Source organism: Salvelinus sp. IW2-2015, linkage group LG9 (genome assembly GCF_002910315.2).
Source record: "Salvelinus sp. IW2-2015 linkage group LG9, ASM291031v2, whole genome shotgun sequence".
NCBI lineage: Eukaryota > Metazoa > Chordata > Actinopteri > Salmoniformes > Salmonidae > Salvelinus > Salvelinus sp. IW2-2015.
In genome coordinates, this window is record NC_036849.1 from 7,075,986 (window position 1) to 7,099,538 (window position 23,553).

Below are 23,553 nucleotides of genomic sequence, written 5' to 3' on the forward strand. Positions count from 1 at the left end.
GTGTTCTGTTGTAAATCAATAGCAAATGGTATAGCCATATGCCCACGTGACCATACGTACGTAAACAAACCATCTCATGCAAAACAGTGACACAGTTTGCTGCGGGCTAGCTAACAGCAGCAATATATTCCATGACTGAACATAGCTACATTTCCGAAAATAAAGACGGCATTGAGGTGGTAAATATATCCGTAACATTTAAAATAAGTAGGGCAAACTCGATGCCAGAATAGCTATAATTTAGCTAGGTTAGCTGGCGCTTGAACGGCAGTTCCATCATCATGGCATCCTCGCTGCGAAGCGAAGGGACTTTGGGAGCGCTGCCCGGGGCTCGGCCACAGCTTCGCTCGCACCTCCTACACTCCACAACCACCACAGGTTCCCCTGGGTCTCAAATGGTGGAGTCTGTGGACGATGCGGAGGGTTTGTATGTCGCCGTGGAGCGATGTCCCCTCTGCAACACCGCCAGGCGCAGGCTGACGTGCGCCCGATGCATCCATGCAGGCGATTTCATATACTTCGACGGTAGAAACCCTGAACGGTGCGTGTTTATATTCAGCTAACTTCATAACACAGCTCTAAATAAAGGCTTTATGAAATGTTGGCTATGCATCATCAGCTAACATTGCATTTAATAGCTACCAACAACCAAACAAACTGGCTGGCTAGCTATGTTGTTTAGCTACAACCAACACCTTTAGCAAAACGTCACCACGTGTAAACAAGCTAGCTAGCTGACGTTTTGCTAAACCATAGTTGGTGTAACTTATGTTACACACAAGTTATAGCCTGTAAGGCTGTTTTCGGAACATTATTGGCCTAGATTGCACAACACTTAGCTATATGTTATTTTGAATCATGTCATTTGAGCACCAACGTTCTCGTACTCAACACAGTGCATACAGTAACTAACTTTGTGTGTCTTGAAACGGAAAATAATTGTCATAGTTACGTCATGACTCTTTGTTTAATACTTACACTGTGACTGACATACTTTTTGTATTTTTCATTAAAAAAAATACGATGTAGTCATTTGATTAAGTACAATACATCTCAACTTGTTTGTGTGAAGTAGGGAGGGAGCATTGTAAATAAGAATTTGTTCTTAATGTTCTTAACTGGCTTTCCTAGTTAAATAAAAAGCTAGGCCACGCTCTTGCCCACACCTGCTTGGAGTGGGCAATGGGCACTTTTGCCGCATTCAAAACAACTGGGAACTCGGAGAAATACCAGGTCAAATCATGACGTCAGTGATCTTCAGGTCGGAAAGTCGGAGCTCTAGAATGAGGCCCGAGTTGGAATTCCGAGTTGGATGACCGTTCAAATCGATTTTTCTCAGTCAGAGCACATTTCCCCCCCGAGTTCTGTTGTTTAGAACGCGGCATTTACTAATTCTGCTGTGATGTCATCAAAAGTAACACTAGGTTTTATAATGGTAACAATTTTTTCCCAGATACACAGAAAAATTGGAAAGACTTAAAATGCTGAAGGAGGAGAAAGAACGTTTCCAACAGATGTACAGTATAATATTTGCAGTTATCTTGAATATGCTAAATAATACTTTGCAGTTTTCAAGCATTTGTATTCCTACCTTCTCATGGTTTATATGAACCATATTGATATTACACACTACTCTTTCTTCCAGGGTCATTACAGCCATGGACAAGAAAGTCCAGGCAGATCAGCTGGTAAGTTGAATTATGAGTAGAGGACCTCCCATATTTATATCGATTCTTGTAAATTTACGCTCCCCTACGTGGGGTATGTTTTTCAAATGCGTCAATAGCCTGCCTGTTCTCTTCAACTCTCATCTACCCTTAGCATTTGTATTGTTTCATTCGTTCAGAAATGGAAGATCATGTCATGCAAGATGAAAATAGAGCAGCTGAAGGAGGCTATTGGTTGTGGGAATGAAGAGGTGAAAAGTGGTGAGTTACATGGCCTTGACAGCCATTCAAATCAGACATTCAAATCAGTGATACTCACCTCCATGTGTATTTCTACACTCACCTCCATTTCTAAACCATAAAACAGATATGTATGAAAATACCCTCCAATAAAAGGTGACATTCTGTACTGTCGCCTCATATGAAACATTTGATCTCAAATTTAAAATGTTAGCTTCACTGTCCAAATACATATGGAGGTGAGTGTAAATTACAATGCACTATTTGACTGTTCTATTATATTGTACATTATTAAAATAATCATCTTGATTTATTCTCTTCCTCATACCCATGTCTTTATGTAGCCTGTCTAAGACAACAGGCAAACCTGAAATGGTGCAAGACATTGGCTTGCATCCCAAATAGCACCCCATTACCTATTTAGTGCAGGCCCTATGGGCCCTGGTCAAAAGTTGTGCACTGTACAAGGAATAGGCTGCCACCTGACCCATATTAATCAATCAACTTATTATCTCTCCCTCTTCTCCCAGGTAAGGACCTGCTGCTTCGCTCCCAAGAGGAGAGCCAGAGGCTGCAGCGGCGGGCCAGCCGCCATCAGGAGAAGAGGGACAAGATCGAGAGACACAACCGGCGGCTGGGAGAGCTGCTGGAGAAGAGGGGCAAGGAGCTGCAGGGTCGTCTGGAGCACCTGGCTGAGGTCCGCAGAGGACACATCCTGGAGCTCACCGCTCACATCTTCCCCACACAGGAGGAGAAACAGGGTAGCAGGTAAGCATTGCCATGGTTTCAAGATTATTTGAAGTGTATTTTACACTAACTCACCCGATTCACCTAAACAAGGGCTTGATGATACATTGTCAAGTTGAATCACGTGTGCTAGCTCTCGACTAGATCAAATATATGGAACAGCAGGGGGTCCTTGAGGAGAGCTTTGAGAACCACTGTCATACAGCATTGGCCAGAGCCAAGTATTAAATATTACTCCATCCATGACTGGCCAGCATTATGAAGCTGGGCCTTAGTCTTCAAGGACAGCAACGATACCAAGGCTCTCTGTCCATTTGAGACATTGGTTGTTGTTTTAGGATTTGGGTCAGTCTCGGTCAGCTGATTCTTGATTCAAATTTGAAAGTGCATGCTGAGGGACCTCTCATCTGCTGTTTGACTTAGTTATAGAGATGCTCTTCCTGTAATGACAGTCTCTCCCTCTCTGCTCCTTTCCCTCAGGGACCCAGCAGACGTGTTGTCGGAGTGTGACTTGGCCCTGACCTCCAGCACGGTGAGTGAGTTGGCTGAGGCCCGCCGCACCACCTACCTGTCAGGGCGCTGGATCTGGGATGACCAGAATGGAGAGACCTCCATTAGCATCACTGGACCCAGGGTCACGCTGCCCAGCAACGGGGACTGCTCCCCCTATTACAGCTGGGTGGAGGAGAAGAGCACCAACGAGGGGCCCGGTAGGACATTATAGCAAAATATGTTGTATGTAATAATTATATATGCCATTTAGTAGACGCTTTTATCCAAAGTGACTGACAGTACAGTGTGTGCATACATTTTACTATATGTTTTAGTATACTTTTCTAGCTTCACACTCTTACCAAAATAAGGCATCATAATCAAATGATCTGTCTTTTGAGATGTGACAAGGACAAACGACTAGCCGATTGAGAGAACATCTAGTCCTTAGAGGTGACCAATCTGCAATGTTGACTTGTACTGTGCCAAGGCGACTTGTTCTCATGAAGAGCTTCCATTTCCAGAGCTGGACCACATCAACCCAGCCCACACCATCAGTGCTGCCCTCTGTTTTGCTACCCAGCTCATCAACATCCTCTCTCACATCCTGGATGTCAATCTGCCCAAGAAGTTGTGTAACAGTGAGTTCTGTGGTGACAGCCTGAGCAGGTACAGGTTCACCCGGGCTGTCACCAAGCTCAACACCAACATCCTTCACCTCTGCTTCTCACAGGTACTACAGAGCATGGTTCGTCTAGAAGTTACTTCCTTCTGGGAGTATATTTTCCTTGCCACTGTGCTGCTGCTTTCTCTTCTGGGTTCTAGTCCGTGTTACTGTTAATCACTTTGTTACATGATTGATCTAGCTTGTATGTATCAGCCCACACTGGATATGCACGCCACTAACCAGTTGTGTTCCTGTGCAGCATGTTGAGAGTGAGCTGCTGCACCCTCAACACACCCTGAGGAACATCATGTTCCTGGTCTCTCCCGACAACAAGAACCTGGGCAGGTAAGAAGATCCCTTGTCATAAGTAGATTGCTATTTGGGACACCGCCTGACTCTGTCCTCTCTGTGCAGGACGGGTCCGTATGAGGTGACTGCTGACCTGGAGGACTCCATGGAGTTTGTTGAGCCGGAGGCGGCCGGCCCGGCGGAGGAAAGCGGGGATGAGATGGTGACGGATGAGGAGACAGACCTGGGGACAGACTGGGAAACGGTCCCCAGCCCGCGCTTCTGTGACATCCCCTCCCAACCCATGGACCTGTCCCAGAGCACAGCCATGCAGGTGTCTCAGCCCGTGGGCCAAGCCGGAGGCATGATCTCCTCAGCAGCAGCATCCGTCACCTCCTGGTTTCGGGGCTACACCGGCCAGCGCTGAGGGAGGCTGGAGGCTCACTGGCCAGGGTCATATTAGGGCACACTAGAAAAACATTTTGCAACGTAGAAGGAAAACAAGTGTTTTTTATTATTGAACAAGTTCAGGTAGTGTTTCAGTCCGTTTGGTGTCTAATGAATACACCCCAGGACTAGCCGGAGCTATGCAGCACTACCACCACACAGAGACTGTTCTGTTCTGGCCTATGCCTGTAGTCAGCCTGCAGTCCTACTCCACTTCCACCAAGAAGGGATATTTGTTTTTACTAAATTGCATGACTGAATCCCTGTTGGAGGAAGGGAAATGTATCGCTCACTTTCTTAAGAAGGAGAATGTGGTCATTGACAGCAGTGATTCTTCTGGTAAAAATGGTTATAGTGCGAAAGACTGTCGCTTGGGGAGGGTGTTATTCAAAGAGTATTCTCTCTCACAACTCTCGGCCATCCGCACGCTCCATCCCAGTAGTTGTGAGAAGATTTTTCAAAGGGAGACTGGCGCTTCTGTTGCTTTCCCGTGTACCCATCCATATGGTCGGTTCTTAATGTTTCTTTACTACATCCCAAATGGTACCCTATGCCTTATAAAGTGCACAACTTTTGACCAGGGCCCTATGGGCCTTGGTCAAAAGTAGTGCACTACATAGGGAATAGGGTACCATTTGGGACAGAACCTTCCTTCATACTGCATTACATCAAAATGGTTTGTGTCAGGATTGTGTTTTGAAGTGTGCCTAAAACCTCATTGGTGTGTTCTGTGGGTCTTTATACTACAGGTGATTCGAACAGTGACACGGGTGGCTTAAATGATAGGACACAATACAGTTGAGGTCGGAAGTTTACATACACCTTAGCAAAATACATTTAAACTCAGTTTTTCACAATTCCTGACATTTAATCCGAGTAAAAATTCCCTGTCTTATGTCAGTTAGGATCACCACTTTATTTTAAGAATGTGAAATGTCAGAATAATAGTAGAGAGAATGATTTTTCAGCTATTAGTTCTCTCATCACATTCCCAGTGGGTCAGAAGTGTACATACACTCAATTAGTATTTGGTAGCATTGCCTTTAAATTGTTTATTAACTTGGGTCAAACGTTTCAGGTAGCCTTCGCACAATAAGTTGGGAGAATTTTGGCCCATTCCTCCTGACAGAGCTGGTGTAACTGAGTCAGGTTTGTAGGCCTCCTTGCTCGCACACGCTTTTTCAGTTCTGCCCACAAATTTTCTATGGGATTGAGGTCAGGGCTTTGTGATGGCCACTCTAGTACCTTGACTTTGTTGTCCTTTAGCCATTTTGCCACAACTTTGGAAGTATGCTTGCTGTCATTGTCCATTTGGAAGACCCATTTGCGACCAAGCTTTAACTTCCTGACTGATGTCTTGAGATGTTGCTTCAATACATCCACATAATTTTCCTCCCTCATGATGCCATCTATTTTGTGAAGTGGACCAGTCCCTCCTGCAGCAAAGCATCCCCACAACATGATGCTGCTACCCCCGTTCTTCACGGTTGAGATGGTGTTCTTCGGCTTGCAAGCCTCCCCCTTTTTCCTCCAAACATAACAATGGTCATTATGGCCAAACAGTTCAATTTTTTGTTTCATCAGACCAGAGGACATTTCTCCAAAAAGTTAGATCTGTCTTTTTTATGGCGGTTTTGGAGCACTGACTTCCTTTCTGAGCAGCCTTTCAGGCTATGTCGATATAGGACTCGTTTTACTGTGGATATAGATACTTTTGTACCTGTTTCCTCCAGCATTTTCACAAGGTCCTTTGCTATTGTTCTGGGATTGATTTGCACTTTTCGCACCAAAGTACATTCATCTCTAGGAGACAGAACGCATCTCCTTCCTGAGCTGTATGACGGCTGTGTGGTCCCATGGTGTTTATACTTGCGTACTATTGTTTGTACAGATGAACGTGGTACCTTCAGGCATTTGGAAATTGCTCCCAAGGATGAACCAGACTTGTGGAGGTCTACAATTCTTTTTCTGAGGTCTTGGCTGATTTATTTTTGATTTTCCATGATGTCATGCCTTGAAATACATCCACAGGTACACCTCCAATTGACTCAGGCTAATTTACATCATTTATCAGAAGCTTTTAAAGCCATGACATAATTTTCTGGAATTTTCCAAGCTGTTTAAAGGCACAGTCAACTTAGTGTATGTAAACTTCTGACCCACTGGAATTGTGTTAAAGTTAATTATAAGTGAAAAAATCTGTCTGTGAACAATTGTTGGAAAAATTACTTGTCATGCACAAAGTAGATGTCCTAACCGACTTGCCAAAACTATAGTTTGTTCACAAGAAATTTGTGGAGTGGTTGAAAAACAAGTTTTAATGACTCCAACCTAAGTGTATGTAAACTTCCGACTTCAACTGTACATCTTTGACTCACTTCATAAGATGTTAGTTTATTTTTCTTATTCAGGGCTTGTAAAACTTTATTTTGAAATGACTGGTAATGCAGATTAAGCATTTACACTGTCACAATAAGCAATATTTCACATGACAAAAATGAAGACCGCTGTAATGACCTTTATAACTTGTACCTGCTAGTGACAAAATAGGTTGTGTAAAAAATAAAAAAAATAAAGGATTAATGCGATTTGTTGGCATAAAAGTCATATTTGACACAATCAGTGTAGCTCTGAAAAAGATTGTGATTGGTCAAAATCCCAATTAGTAGAAGAATTATCAGAATTGGGCTTCCTGTGTAAACGCAGCCAAAATAACCTTAGCTTTCTGGTAAATAACACTAGCTCTGTTGTATGGCAGGCAGGCACAGACTTTCTACATGAAATGAGGCCCATTAGTACTCAGATTTAACCCAGTGAGTCCCACCGGTGGGTTTGACTTCTAACCCCTTTGAAACAGTGTTTGAGCTACGGACCTCTGTGTTGTACCATTAGATTAGTCTATTTAACAATTAGTCTGTGATTAACGGGAGCTGAGCAAGAGCAGTGTTTGTGAGACAAGGGCGATTCCCGAAGGGGTCTGGGTCTTTTATATAAAAACGCCTGTAGCAGTGGTTACCAATCGACCGGTTTATCACCAAACATATATTTTTTTTAAATAGCGATAAAGCCTGGCGTTCCTATTTTTTGTATTTGTTTCGCGCTGTTGGTGTAGGTGCACTTGATTCAGCAGCCCTAGTGCCGGGAAGGCAGTGTTCCCATTTTGAACCATTTCATGTGTCTGAAGGTAGAACTCCGCCTACACCCCCAGAGAGGCAAATCAAGTGCACCTATTATTTATTTACTTATAGGGGATAATGCACATTAATCAACATCAATATTACAATAATAAAAAATAAAAAAAACAGCCATGTAGATGTGCCGGGGTTAGCCAAAAGMTCATTTGCACCCGTAGTCCCTGGGCAGGTAAGGGACACAGCCACTATACAAATACTCACACAAACAATACAAAATACAAATACATTACATCCAATAGTATATCATTCTAACAACAACAACAATATCATCAACTGTTGTCTTACATATGAGGAACCACAGATAGCTCATGTGTACAGGTTTGGATAGATTTGAGCCATATTTTTTTATTTAAAAAATGATCAGTGCAGCTTCTCAAGTCCATGGGCGTTGCATTCCAGTATATTGTAGCTCTAACAGAGAAGGCAGATTGACCGATTTTACTGTGTCGAAAAGGGACAACAATCCTATCTAGTTACTGCCCTTGTTGTCCTGGAGATGCTTTCCTTGAGCATGATATRCCGGCGTAGGGGTGGAGGGSCAAGACCATGCAGGATCTTAAAGACAAGGCTTGCATCTACATAATKYTWAMAGCTATCCAGACTAAATRAATRATKTTTGTAAAGGATATGACAATGGTGGTWRCTGTTTGGTTTGTTATCAAAAAWYTTGTGTTTGTAGAGTGATTCAATTKGWWTCAGAATAGTAGCTCYTGCTTGTGACCAGCATGTGAGGCAATATCTCAGATGTCAGAAGATCATAGCATGCCTATATAGTTTGRCGGCCTCCAGAGGAAGGTCTTATAAACCTAAAGTTGGATAATCCAAACTTAACCGTSTTAACCACCTTCGCATGTTTCTTAAATGTCAAGTTGGAGTCCAAAATGACATCAAGATATCTGAAGTTAGACACAACTTTCAGATTCTCCCCATTAACAAGAACAGCTCGTTGGGAAGAATCAATGGATTTCTTAGAGAAGTACATAGTCTTATTTAAATGCAGGCAAGAATTAGTCATCCATTTAGAAACATGTACCATAGCTTCAGTTAACTTGTTTACAACTAGTTGTCTATTTGTTGAGTGTACATACAGTACTGTATCGTCTGCATACATCTGCATGTTAACTTGTGGGCAAGCAAGTAGGAGATCATTTATATAGATGGTAAACAGAAGGGGGGCCCCAAAGTCCTTGTGAGACCCCAATGTTATAGTAAAGAGAGTCTGACTGAGTGTCCCCCAAACGAACCCTTTGACTTCTGTTTGTCAGATAGGAATACATCCAGCTCATCACTTCAGTGGACACATTAAGGGAGGATAGTTTGGATAGGAGGACCCCATGATTCACAGTATCAAAGGCCTTTTTAAGATCCAAAAAGACTGACTTCACCGCCTATGTCCATTTTAGATTTAATGCATTTTAATACATAGTTCTGAATCCAAATTGCATTTGATGTATGGAGTTGCCCTGAATGAGGTGATCAGCCAGATGATCAGCCACCCATCTTTCAGCTACTTTTGATAGCACTGGAAGAATGCTTATAGGTCGGACATTTTCCACTCGTGTTGGGCCACCAGATTTGAAAACAGGTATCACTGCAGCAGACTTCCAAGCATTGGTGAAGAACCCATATTTGATGGACAGACTAACTAGATGTACAATAGGGGCAATCAGAGAATATTTGTGTCTCTTCAGGAATAGTGTCTAGACCAAATATTTTGTTCTAGAGCTGTTGAAGAAGCTAGTAATACACAGCTGACACTGAGATTTCAGGAATTCTGAATATTGGTTTATTATTATCGATGGGAGTGAGAACTGTGGACTTGGTTGAAAATATTTGAGCCAGTTCTTTGACAATCAGCAAAAAAATTGTTTAAGGTGGTGGATATGAAATCGGAGTCTTGAATTAGAATCCCATTAACCTTTAATTCAGGATGTTTTTTCTCTCCCTGTTGGTTTGTTGAGATTTTCCCAAACCACTTTGCCATTTCGTTTTGCTTCATTGATCACTCTAAGAAAGAATTATGCGTTTGCTTTTTAAAAATATTCCTTACCACTTTATTTCTCTTCGGTGCTTTTTTTCAAGGAAAGATCCCGTTCTCTCATTTGCCTCCAGAGGTCCTCGTTGAGCCATGGTAGAGAGGTTTTCTGTCTTGGCTAACGTTTAAATTTCCTAGTAAAAGAGGTATCCACTTTGTCAATAGCTTACAGAAATGTTCTGTATCCAGACTCTGGGTCTTCATTGCTTAACAGATCAGAACAGTCAATTTTACTTATAGCTGCATCTTAGTTTACTCTGCTCACTTTTCAGTTTTTTTTAAATCGTACTTTTGCACATTAATATGTTTCCTAAATCTCTTTTTAGTGAGCTTTCTAACCACCAATGTAACATTGTGGTCAGATATACCAACCAGTTAGTCAGTTAGTGGACTTAATTATTTGATCAGGTCTGTTAGTAAACACCAGATCAATTTGAGTCTGGGATGACTGTTACTCAGGTTGGACCTTGTATTATTTGAGTCCGGTTGAAATAGTCTGTGATCTCTTGAGTTTTTTCCTGCAAGTTTTGTTTCCCCAGTTTATATTGAAATCGCCTTATGATCACATTCTTTAAGCATGGCATTTAAATGGTCATAAAACAAGATATCAGATGTCGGTGGTCGATATAATCCAATAATAGTGAGAGACATGAGGGGAGAGGAATACATTCAGCTCCATACATTCAAGGTCATTGGCATGTTTCCATATGATACAATTGCATTTAAAGTTATCTTTCATGTGCATAAGCAATCCACACCCTCTGCCCTGTCCCCCGTCCCTTCTGAATATGGAATATCCAGGGAGGGACATTAAACGCATAAAAATATTTTTTTCAGAGAAACAGAAAAAAAATTGATTTGAGTAATTCGATAAATGTCCTACCTGTTCACGTTTAGAAATAATGCTATGAATATTCAGATGACCTCCCAATATTCCTCTAGGCTTGGAACGAGTGTCCCAGAGCACTTTAGCCTGATTAACAGTTTGAAAAAGTTTCATGGTTTTCTAATACCTGGGTTAAGGGAACTGAGTTTCCGTCTCGAAGGGGGGGTTTGTTTGGGACATGTATCAAGAGTTGGCATTACATTATCTGCAGATTGCTCATTCTCTTGAAAAGCCATGTTGGTGACAGAGGTTATGCTCACATACACAGATGTCCTTCTCTGAACCAGATAATAAAGACTACTTAAATATAGATTATTTCAATCATTCATGTTCCACCATTCATCAATGATTTCTGTCTGGATGGCTAATTAGGGGGACTTTTCTCAAACTTCTCCCAGAATTACATCCTCCGTATCAGACTTTTTTTTCTGCAGGTGACCTATCTCCAGACTCTGATGGGGAGCTTGGTACCCTGAGCCCCTGGGTGTTGGTTGATTCCGGTCTGTTTGAATGAAGGCCAGCATTGATGTTTGGCTGCCTTTGGTATTCCACAGAGAGTTGCACCACCTTCGGGGTCCCTTATTAACCTCAGTTTTCTATTGGATTATGATTGTCACTACTCTCAGCCACTTTCCCAGCTTCATTATTCTTCTTGGAATGAGACGTCATTGTTGTAGACTCTGGCTCACCAGGTACCAACTACAATGTTTCATTCACTCCGTCTTTGTCCGTGGGAGCCGAGGAATTATCCTCTTCAACCTCAGTCTCACGTTGTCATATGTGATACGTTCTGCCCTACTCATGGGGACAGGATTGTTGTCCTGCACAGTGTGAAAGTTTCCTCTATGCACCTTATGTTGTCCAGTGTGGTCGGACTGTACTCAACCATCTGCTGACCCCTTCTGGCGTTAGATTGTGTCAGGCAGTCCTTTCTACGCGCAGGACCTTGTCCATCATAAAATATTTTGATCCAGTGAGGGCCCATCTCTATAGGCCTACTGCTGGCCAATCACATAGCTCAGATCACTGTCTGCACAGTTTCGTCACGCCATAGACTGTAAAAAGAAACCTCAAACTCACAGAAAAGTTGGGATTTCTAAACTTTAAAACCATGACTAGAGACTCAAGGAATACAGCAAAGAGCTGCTTACTTTTGATGAGTAAGTTTGTTATTCATTACTGTCAACACTTTTATAAGCCATAAAATGCACATTCTCCCAACTTCCACTCACGTTACAACCAGCACTGCAGCTGCAATGAATGAGTATAGCAACGTGTTCCGATAAGCTTGTTATTTGCAACTTGTCTTTTTAATATTAAGGAATATTTAACTCATAGGAGTAAGAACATGAATTGGTGCATGAGGCAGAAATAATGCAGTGAGACTTGAGTTTCGCCATCAGCTGGAAGACTGTGTGCCCTTTTCTCAGTGGAGGGATGTTGAGTCGGATGAGGCAGCCTCACCGCTGCTCCCACCCTCCCTCCCCTCAGACTGACCATCAGATGCAGACCATTAGTCTAGTAATAGTTTTTTTTATTATACTCACTCAGCTGTGCCTCACAAGTAATACAACAAATGATCTCTTACCAGTGTGATCATATACCTACATATTTTCAAATATAATTGGCAGGGAAATTCAAGCCTAGCCCATAGAGTACCACAGAATGAGTCATAACTATAAGTCAAGGTGTCTGAATACTTTCCGAATGCACTGTGGGATTTCCTTTATTTAGTACTTTGTTGATGCACCTTTGTTAGAGATTACAGCCTCGAGTCTTCTTGGGTATGACGCTACAAGCTTGGCACACCTGTATTTAGGGAGTTTCAATTGAATTTACCACAGGTGGACTCCAATCAAGTTGTAGAAAGATCTCAAAGATGATCAATGGAAACAGGAAAGGGGGATGATGCATCAGAGCTCAATTTTGAGTCTCATAGCAAAGGGTCTGAATACTAAATAAGGTATGCTTTTATTCTTTCTAAAAACCTGTTCGCTTTGTCATTATGGGATATTGTGTGTAAATTGATGAGGGGGATTTTTTTTTTTAGCACTTAAGGCTGTAACGTAGCAAAATGAATAAGTCAATACTGTACCTTTTGAATGTACTGTAGTCTATAATACCTTAATAAGCAGTTGTCACTGACTAGTTGGATATTCATTTCCCAGAGAACAACTTCTGTAGTTACAGCATTCATATAATTCCACATGTCAATAAAACTCATGAATGTAACTTTGTCAAATTGTTTTGTGGTCTCCTTGTAGCCGCCCTGGTTGTGCTGAAATAAAATTGTATAACACTTAATTGTGAGGCTAAATACAAGGGCTTGACATGCAGACAAATGAAAAGCAGAATTTTGCTGGGGTCTTGGGACTGAGGGTTAAAATAGAGATCTCTAGCTAGTAGCAAATGTATCAAGTTGGGAAATAGAAGATGATCCTCAATGCTCAAATCAAAACCACTGGCAACCCACAGGATCTTTTCATGCATTTTATTGCCAAGTCTTATTCATCCCCTACTGTCTGTTGTGAATTCAAAAGGTCACCGAATGAAGAAAGAAACGAAAGCGCATGTAAATGTGAACACACCATTTCAGGAGGCACTGACATGACAGACAATTCCATGCTAGTCTTCATATTAGCACCAATTGATACATTGCCTACTCATCTCACTTTGCCTTTTCAAGTGGACAATCCAGACCCTTTGTCGGAGGACTGCCCTTTTGGTATTAAATGATAAAGTTGACAAAGGGGGAAATTTCCCTCAAATGTTTGAGATGATTAATATCAACTCCTAGGAAGTCATCTCACACAGCAAGGAATACATATTTATTTTTGCTTTTATAAATCAGTTGTGCGTGTCTGTGCTCTTTCCCCAACACACCTGGACCCAAACAATACCCCTCGGCCCAATGAAAGGCAAGCCCACCAGCTCTACAGTATAGACCTTAAGTTGTGAACAACATTGACGTATGTCAATGACAACAAGATGTGATAAATAATAGAAATGGGTGACAATTAAGGCTGGAGACCCTTAATATACATTTAGTCTCTATCCCTGAATATTCAGTAAAGAACAATATTCCATTTTGTGTTGTAACCTTTACACGTCCTTTCAGTTTAAAGACACCACGAGAAGGAAAGGTGGGTTATGACAGTTAACCTCAGAATGAATGCACTTTATTGACGTAAAATGCCTTTGCAGACAGAGTACAGCTGGAATATTATACAACAAACTGTTTTCAAAAATATCTGGAGGCAAACTATTTTTAGAGACCATTTTTCTCCCCCTTTGTAATCAACCCGGATTGTTTTCCTTAGATCATGTCCAGTTCATCATTGTAAAGAAAAGACACAGGGGAACTTCTCCAGAAATGTTTCCCTTCAAGAACTATCAGCATCATAAAAAGGAGGGATGAGCACTTGTCCAAAATGGCACTCTATTCCATTTATAGTGCACTGCTTTTGACCAGCCCTATTGCTCTGGTCAAAAGTAGTGCACTATATAGGGAATACTGTGCCATTTCAGACGCACATTAAAAATTGTTGAGAATAATGCACCGAGAGCGGCCGATAAGCATATGGGTTATACATCTGGGACTCATTGTAAAACACCCAATAATAATAATTCATAAATATATACATGACGGGGTCAAAATAAACTTTTTTTTTTACCAAACTGAAGATAAATGCATTCAAGTCATAGATACTCGTGCTGCTTGCCAATCTTCACTTTGTTTTTGATACAGGACTCTGTAGCACTACGTACAATGTAAACACAACCGGGCTCAGAACAAACTTACTCCAATCAAACCAGATACAGACAAAACCCTTTCCCTCTCTGACCCGGAGACTGATACAGTTGAGTTGGGATATAAACTCCACATCCCAAACGGCACCCTATGGGCCCTGGTCAAAAGTAGTGCACTACATAGGGAATAGGGTGCCATTTGGGACAGGAAATGGATGGGGTCGATTCACATTTTGCATAAACCGGGGACCTGCAGCAATGTATGTATCCACTTAGATAACACCACATTAACACTTTGTAAATCACACTTGTGGGTGGGGTATACTGCATAACGTTGATAGGCTTACCTTGACTAAAATAGCTATCCCAACGTATTGGTTAATGCATAAGCAAGGAGACATGGCTGTGGGCAAGGAGACACATTAAGCATCAACACTGAAGAGAAAATCTGAAACAAAGCTTCTCTCTTCAACACACTCTGGTCAGAATCAGATGTTCTAACCCAACACGTTGAAGTAAATAGAATACCCTGTCAGAATCCGTCAAAGATTGAGAATTATGACCAGGGTTAAAGTGCTGACCATCTCAGAGGACGTGAGGAGGGGTTAGAGGTCAGTGGTTAGGGGTAAAGGAAGAGATCCAGTGATTCCTCATCAGTACCAGCAACCTGGTTGCGGTCAGACACTCCCCACAAATAAATGCACATGCGCATACGACAACACAGACACGCACACAAAGCCCTCATTGGCAAAATAAAGCACACAGAAGTCAAGTCACTTTTTCTCCCATTGTCTATTCCACTACTCCTCAGTGACCGCCCTGGGTTTCTTATAGATTGGCATGTTGATACTATGGAAGGCGGGCACCCAGCGGTTGTCATGGAGACCGACGTTGCAGCCGGGCGTGTCTTTGTGGGAACCATGGCAACACATCCAGTACCCGGGGCCGTAGGGCAGCGCCTGGCAGTAGGGCTTGTGGTGCCAGCGGCAGAGGGACACATCCCCGCGCCCGTACCGCTTTTTACACTGCTTGCAGGGATCGTCTTTGTAGCGGGGGTCGCACACCCAGCGGGAGTCTGCGGGTCGAACGCCGTAGCTCTCAATGAGGAACTTGAAGTAGTGGCAGGTGCACTTAAGCGCTGCCAAGTTCTCTGTGGGCAGCAGGCAGAAGATCTTGATGATGATGTGGTGGGGCAGGAAGGCCATGTACTGCTGGGGTTCCAGGAGCAGCTGGATCTTAAAGCGCATCTCCAGGAACTCGTGAGACACCAGGCGGCGCAGGGGGAAAGGCACGGTCTCGCACTGGCTAAAAGCACTCCCCTCTCCCTCACTCACCGCCTTCTCCTCCTCCCTCTCATCCTCCTCCTCTTTGGCCCAGTTCTCACTGTGCGATATGGTTTCAGGGAGGAGGGAGGTGATAGGAGGGTCGCAGGGCTGAGTCTTGGAGGGTTCCGCTAAGTCTCTGGTGAGTTGAGGGCTGGACTCAGTGTCCTGGGTGCGAGTACTGTCTGGGTGTAGGAGTGTGTGTTGTTCTAGCGCCGGCTGTGAGGGCAGAGGGTGTGAGAAGAACAGCATGCCTGGGAGGGGCTCCTCACTCTGTAGACTGCTGCTGGCCCGCTCTGACTGGAGCTGGAAGTACAGATCCTGCCCAGCCTCAATGACCCTGCTCCCCTCCTGCCGTTCCTGGGACTCACACATCTCCTCTGGCTCTCTGACAGCGTGGACGGAGGCTCCACACCCAGAGTCCACACTGTGAGACGGAGAAGCTGGGTCAGAGGAACGGGAAGCTTCATGGCAGCTGCTGGGAACTAGTTTGTCCGTGTGGATGGTGCTAACAGAGGGATGGCCCTCAGAGGGACTAGCGTGGAGGTGCTGCACCCCCGTGGTCTCCTCTAGTCCGTGCTGGGGCCCGGTGGGAGACGGAGGTGGCTGGGCTGAGATGGAGCAGGCGTCTGCTCCTGCCAGTAACACCCGGCCCACCCTCCTCCGCAGGCTGTTGTTGCGCGACAGCTCTCCCCCAGTTCCGGACCCTTCCCTTGGAACACTCCGGCGCTTCAGGCACTCTGACTCCAGCTTGGCCACCATGTCCGACACCTTTACACACTCTGCCTCCTCATCGGTCCCCTGGGGGCTCTGGTCTGGGGCTTTGGGCTGCTGGGGCTCTTGGGTCAGTGACAGCCCCCTGGATAAGGTAATGCTAGTGGAGCTCCGCAGAGAGACAGGCTTAGAGTCCCCTTGCTTGTCGCTGGCTCTCTGCTCCAAGGCGGCTACCAACTCCACCACAGAGAGAGCCTTGCCCGTCCCAGTCTCACTCCCCTCCTCGCCCTCTACCCTACATACCTGCTCCCCACCCACCCCTACAACCCCACACTCAGGCACTCTAGGGCTCTCGCCAAGGGTCACCTCTTCAGGGCTGTTCTTGTTGAGACTCAGTGGGCTCTGTCTCTCTAGGGCTCTGGGTGACTGTCGGTCTCTGTCCTGGTGGTGGCCCCGATGCCCTGACCTCCTCCTGCGCTTGGCCACAGAGCCACCCTCGTCCTCCCAACAGCTTTTCATCTTCACAGACACCGGCCTCACTGAGATGCTGCTCACCAAGTCTCCCTCACGCGCCTCCCTGACCGGCTCTCCTCCACAGTCACCATTCACGAGGCTGCCGCGGCACTGGGGCGAGGCGAAGATGGCGATTTTCTCCTTGGTGTTGCCGGGCTTGATGACAGCCCAGATGTCCAGCGGTCCATCTCCGTCCTCCCCCTGGTAGGAGACGCCAAGGGAGGCCTCCTGGTTCTCAGATCCCCCCGAGCCTGTAGAGGTGGGGAGGAGCAGCAGGGACGAGGTGGTGGTGTAGGAGGTTTTCCTCCGAGCCCAGGTTGTACTACTGTGGAATACATTTCCCCCAGACACACTCAGCCTTGAGGTCTGCAGCCCACTATCACTGTTGCCGTGGGTACTATTACTGTTGTCACTGCAGCACAGGGTGTTGGTGGATATGACACTAAGGGGGGACCGGGCCGTGCCCGGGCCGAGCCCGCTGCTAGACGAGCCCACCAGGGCTGGACGGACCCCCCACTCTGTTCTCAGAGACAGGGCCCCCTGCTGGCTCATATGGTGAAGGCCTCTCTGGCTGTCCTGACTGGACTCTAGGTGGAACTCTTTCTTCTGCAGTTTGGGGTATGGCTTGAGGTGCATGGCTGCAGCCCTGGAACAGAAGAAAGGAGTCCATGCGTTATTGTGGTGCATGTGATATGACAGCCTAAACAGGGGCCTGTTCAGGAGGATGCAAGGTTAGAGAACATTCATAGAAGGCAGAATAGCAAATTAAGTCAGCTCTAGTTATTCTATTTCTATCTGACACGTCCTGAATATTTTGCCAACGCAGCAAATATATTATCAACAAACGCTGTTGGGAGTGCGACAGCCAGAACTAGAACCCTCTATGCTCGGACTACTGGGCCTCAGGTCAGCTACAGAAGAAGAACAAGAGGTGCATTCCAAATGGCACAATATGTAGGGTATAGGGTACTTACTGCAACACAGAGCAGGGGTTCCCAAACTTTTTGGACCCGGGAGGGGACTGTTCACCCGCACCCAGTTGCTAATAACCCATCCGCAACCACCCTTTTTTCTCCTCTTGAACATTTATTGAACAATTACATTTTTCTTAAACATTTATTCATTGGGTATTTAGGCCTATTGAACATTGTGACAGTGTGAGCTCTCTAGTCACGTTGAACCACTGTTCACCATTCCCCATGCACGTCAAGTACCCTTACAAACATTTCCACTTCATTAGGCCTACTGCCATTGCATTAAACTTATGAGACCACCATTCGTTTGTGCTAATAGTGGTAACACACATTTGGTATCAGAAAGGACATTTTGTAGTTTAAGCTAATTCCCACTCAAACAATTGTAAAACAAGAGGTATTGTGTTGAAAATGTGATAATTGGTAGAGAACTGTGGATACCAATATATTGTCCGGGCCTCTGGCAGTCTCTATGGGGGTGCCACAGGGTTCAATTCTTGGACCGACTCTCTTCTCTGTATACATCAATGATGTCGCTCTTGCTGCTGGTGATTCTCTGATCCATCTCTACGCAGACGACACTATTCTGTATACTTCTGGCCCTTCTTTTGACACTGTGTTAACAACCCTCCAGGCGAGCTTCAATGCCATACAACTCTCCTTCCGTGGCCTCCAATTGCTCTTAAATACAAGTAAAACTAAATGCATGCTCTTCAACCGATCGCTGCCTGCACCTGCCCGCCTGTCCAACATCACTACTCTGGACGGCTCTGACTTAGAATATGTGGACAACTACAAATACCTAGGTGTCTGGTTAGACTGTAAACTCTCCTTCCAGACTCACATCAAACATCTCCAATCCAAAGTTAAATCTAGAATTGGCTTCCTATTCCGCAACAAAGCATCCTTCACTCATGCTGCCAAACATACCCTTGTAAAACTGACCATCCTACCAATCCTCGACTTCGGTGATGTCATTTACAAAATAGCCTCCAAAACCCTACTCAATAAATTGGATGCAGTCTATCACAGTGCCATCCGTTTTGTCACCAAAGCCCCTTATACTACCCACCACTGCGACCTGTACACTCTCGTTGGCTGGCCCTCGTTTCATACTCGTCGCCAAACCCACTGGCTCCAGGTCATCTACAAGACCCTGCTAGGTAAAGTCCCCCCTTATCTCAGCTCGCTGGTCACCATAGCAGCACCTACCTGTAGCACGCGCTCCAGCAGGTATATCTCTCTGGTCACCCCCAAAACCAATTCTTCCTTTGGCCGCCTCTCCTTCCAGTTCTCTGCTGCCAATGACTGGAACGAACTACAAAAATCTCTGAAACTGGAAACACTTATCTCCCTCACTAGCTTTAAGCACCAGCTGTCAGAGCAGCTCACAGATCACTGCACCTGTACATAGCCCATCTATAATTTAGCCCAAACAACTACCTCTTTACCTACTGTATTTATTTATTTATTTTGCACCCCATTATTTCTCTCTACTTTACACTTTCTTCCACTGCAAACAAACCATTCCAGTGTTTTTTATTTTTTTACTTGCTATATTGTATTTACTTCGCCACCATGGCCTTTTTATATTTTTATATATATATTTTGTTTGCCTTCACCTCCCTTATCTCACCTCACTTGCTCACATTRTATATAGACTTATTTTTCACTGTATTATTGACTGTATGTTTGTTTTACTCCATGTGTAACTATGTGTTGTTGTATGTGTCGAACTGCTTTGCTTTATCTTGGCCAGGTCGCAATTGTAAATGAGAACGTGTTCTCAATTTGCCTACCTGGTTAAATAAAGGTGAAATAAAATAAAATAAAATAAATAAATAAATATCCCTGTGAGTCTCCCAGGCCCATGTTACAAATGGTTAAGAACATACGTTGTAGATTAATAATATTACATGGTATTGTATTATCCCGCAACTTATTCTACAAATTCCTATGCCAAAATGTAAGTAATCTGTTCGCAATATTCATAAACTCAAATGTCTGAAATAGAAACTGAGAAACTGAAGAACAGGTTTCTGCACTTGGCATGGAGAGGCAGACGGCCAGAAGGGGAAGATTCGCCCTGCCTGTACCAGCCAACATACACCAAGTGTACAAAACATTAGAAACACCTTCCTAATATTGAGTTGCACCCCCTTTTGCCCTCAGAACAGCCTCAATTCGTCAGGGCATGGACTCTACAAGGTGTTGAAAGCCTTCCACAGGGATACTGGCCCACGTTGACTCCAATGCTTCCCACAGTTGTGTCAAGTTGGCTGGATGTCCTTTGGGTGGTGGACCATTCATGATACACACGGGAAACTGTTGAGCTGGAAAAACCCAGCTGCGTTGCAGTTCTTGCCACTCAAACCGGTGCATCTGGCACCTACCACCATACCCTGTTCAAAAGGCACTGAAATATTTTGAATTGCCCATTCACCCTCTGCATGGCACACAATGTTTTGTACACTCAGTGTATATTCCTCTGGCAAAACCGTCCTTGCGAAAACACTAACAGTGGAAAAGCGCTGAGCTTGCCTTAAACTACATAGCTTACTTTACACTGGAGTAGGGTTTTGTGTCGATTGTGCACTGGGTACTTTTGGTGCTTATCTATGAGATCGCTTTCATCCTATTGATCAGGCAGGCAGGGAGAGGCAGCACTCGATCCTTGCCTTGGATGGAGTGGCTCAAACCCAAGTGATCCCATTTGTTCACACTGCATAAACAGTCTGCTTCCCAAATGGCATCATATTCCCTACATCAAATAAATAAATATATATATTTGTCACATTTGCCAAATACAACAGGTGTAGACCTTAGTGAAATGCTTAACAGTGCAGTTAAGAAAAATACCTTCAAGTAAGAAATAAAACAAATAATTAAAGAGCAGCAGTAAAATAACAATAGCGAGGATATATACAGGTGGTACCAGTAGAGTCAATGTGCAGTCGCAGCAGTTAGTCGAGGTAATATGTACATTTAGGTAGAGTTAGTGACTAGGCATAGATAATAACAGAGTAGCAGCTGCGTAAAAGTGGGGGAGCAACGCAAATAGCCTGGGGTAGCCCCTTTGATTAAATCTTCAGGAGTCTTGACTTGGGGGTAGATGTTTAGAAGCCTCCTGAACCTAGACTTGGTGCTCCTGTACCGCTTGCCGTGGTGCGGTAGCAGAGAGAACAGTCTATGACAAGGTTGGCTGGAGTCTGACAATTATTTGGGCCTTCCTGACACTGCCTGGTATAGACATCCTGAATGGCAGGAAGCTTGGCACAGTGATGTACTGGACCGCACGCAATACCCTTTGTAGTGTCTAGCGGTCGGAGGCCGAGCAGTTGCCATACCAGGCAGTGATGCAACCCGTCAGGATGCTCTCGATGGTGCAGCTGTAGAACCTTTTGAGGATCTGAGGACCCATGCCAAATCTTTTCAGTCTCCTGAGGGGGAATGGGTTTTGCTGTGCCCACTTCACGACTGTCTTGGGGTGCTTGGACCATGTTAGTTTGTTGGCGATGTGGACGCCAAGGAACTTGAAGCTCTCAACCTGCTCCACTACAGCCCCGTCAATGAGAATGGGGACGTGCTCAGTCCTCTTTTTCATGTAGTCCACAATCATCTCCTTTGTCTTGATCACGTTGAGGGAGAGGTTGTTGTCTTTGCACCACACGGTCAGGTCTCTGACCTCCTCTCTATAGGCTATCTCATCGTTGTCGGTGTTCAGGCCTACCACTGTTGTGTCATCGGCAAACTTAAAATGATGGTGTTGGAGTCGTGCCTGGCTGTGCAGTCATGAGTGAACAGGGAGTACAGGAGGGGGACTGAGCACGCACCCCTGAGGGGCCCCCGTGTTGAGGATCTGCGTGCATCATTTGTGGATCTGTCGGGGAGGTATGCAAATTGGAGTAGGTCTAGGGTTTTTGGGATAATAGTGTTGATGTGACCCATGACAAGCCTTTCAAAGCACTTCATAGCTAGACGTGAGTGCTACGTGTCGGTAGTCATTTAGGCAGGTTACCTTTGTGTTCTTGGACACAGGGACTATGGTGGTCTGCTTGAAACATGTTGGTATTACAGACTCGGTCACGGACAGGTTGTCAGTGAAGACACTTGCCAGTTGGTCAGCGCATGCTCGGAGTACACGTCCTGGTAATCCGTCTGGCCCTGCGGCCTTGTGAATATTGACCTGTTTAAAAGGTCTTACTCACATCGGCTGCAGAGAGCTTGATCACAGGCGTCTGGGACACCTGATGCTCTCATGCATGTTTCAGTGTTACTTGCCTCGAAGCGAGCATAGAAGTAATTTAGCTCGTCTGGTAGGCTTGTGTCACTGGTCAGCTCTTGGCTGTGCTTCCCTTTGTAGTCTAATAGTTTGCAAGCCCTGCCACATCCGACAAGCGTTGGAGCCGGTGTTGTACGATTTGACCTTAGTCCTGTACTGACGCTTTGCCTATTTGATGGTTCGTCAGAGGGCATAGCGGAATTTCTGATAAGCTTCCGGGTTAGAGTCCCGCTCCTTGAAAGTGGCAGCTCTAGCCTTTAGCTCAGTGAGGATGTTGCCTGTAATCCATGGCATGTACGTACAGTCACTGTGGGGACAATGTCATCGATGCACTTATTGATGAAGCCAGCGACTGATGTGGTGTACTCCTCAATGCCATCGGAAGAATCCCGGAACATATTCCAGTCTGTGCAAGCAAAAAACTGTCCTGTAGCATTGCACCTGTTTCATCTGACCACTTTTTTATTGACAGTCACTGGTGCTTCCTGCTTTAATTTTGGCATGTAAGCAGGAGGATAGAATTATGGTCAGATTTGCCAAAAGAAGGGTGAGGGAGAGCTTTGTGCATCTCTGTGTATGGAGTAAAGGTGGTCTAGAGTTTTTTTCCCCTTTGGTTGCACATTTAACATGTTGATAGAAAGTAGGTCAAACTGATTTAAGTTTCCCTGCATTAAAGTCCACGGCAACTAGAAGCACCGCCTCTGGATGAGCGTTTTCCTGGTTGCTTATGGCGGAATATACCTCATTGAGTGCGGGCTTAGTGCCAGCATCGGTCTGTAGTGGTATGTAGACAGCTACAAAAAATACAGATGAACTCCCTAGGTAGATAGTGTGGTTTACAGCTTATCATGAGATACTCTGCCTGAGTATACTCTGCCTCAGGCGAGCAAAACTTCACGACTTCCTTAGACATCGTGCACTACCAGATCCCTAGACCTTGGTCAAAAGTACTGCATTAAATAGGGAATAGGGTGCAATTTGGGACACATTGAATCTGATTATGGCAAAAACAAGGGTTGCTGTTGTCCCAGCCCAGCCACCCTCCTGCCATTGTTCCCCTAGCCCAGCCTCCCGCTGCTATTCCCCCAGTCTCCCTCCCTCTGCTCTGACATAATGGGAACATAGCCTAAGTCCAGACACAGCTGGGCCCTTACACAAGTCCTGTCAGCTGATCCAGCCCCTGACACACACACTCTCCATCAACGACACACAGGACTTCAAGTAGCCGCAGTGGGACAGGACAGACGGCAGTACATATGTCATTCTTCAATGCAGGGCAAATAAGGCATTCTTCACTGCAGCCCTGGAGCTCTGATAGATGTGGGACAGTAGGGT

General features: G+C 44.8%; 2 protein-coding genes across 4 annotated transcripts in view; one reads left to right on the top strand and one right to left on the bottom strand.

The window, feature by feature from the left end:
- The first annotated feature begins 50 nt into the window (after positions 1 to 50).
- Positions 51 to 8,376, top strand: atg14 (autophagy related 14). The gene is made up of 9 exons (XM_023994083.2): positions 51 to 541; positions 1,454 to 1,516; positions 1,646 to 1,688; positions 1,847 to 1,928; positions 2,438 to 2,675; positions 3,135 to 3,364; positions 3,671 to 3,879; positions 4,073 to 4,158; positions 4,228 to 8,376. The coding sequence occupies exons 1-9, from the start codon at positions 282 to 284 to the stop codon at positions 4,526 to 4,528; spliced, it is 1,512 nt and encodes a 503-aa protein (XP_023849851.1). The 5' UTR covers positions 51 to 281; the 3' UTR covers positions 4,529 to 8,376.
- A 4,764-nt stretch (positions 8,377 to 13,140) lies between these two features.
- fbxo34 (F-box protein 34) overlaps positions 13,141 to 23,553 on the bottom strand; it is a 47,006-nt gene continuing 36,593 nt past the window's right edge. For all 3 annotated transcript variants that reach the window (XM_023994092.2, XM_023994093.2, XM_023994094.1), the window contains one exon: positions 13,141 to 17,608. In XM_023994092.2, the coding sequence (XP_023849860.1) occupies positions 15,214 to 17,608 (2,395 nt within the window). In that variant the 3' untranslated portion in view covers positions 13,141 to 15,213. The remainder of the gene's footprint in view (positions 17,609 to 23,553) is intronic.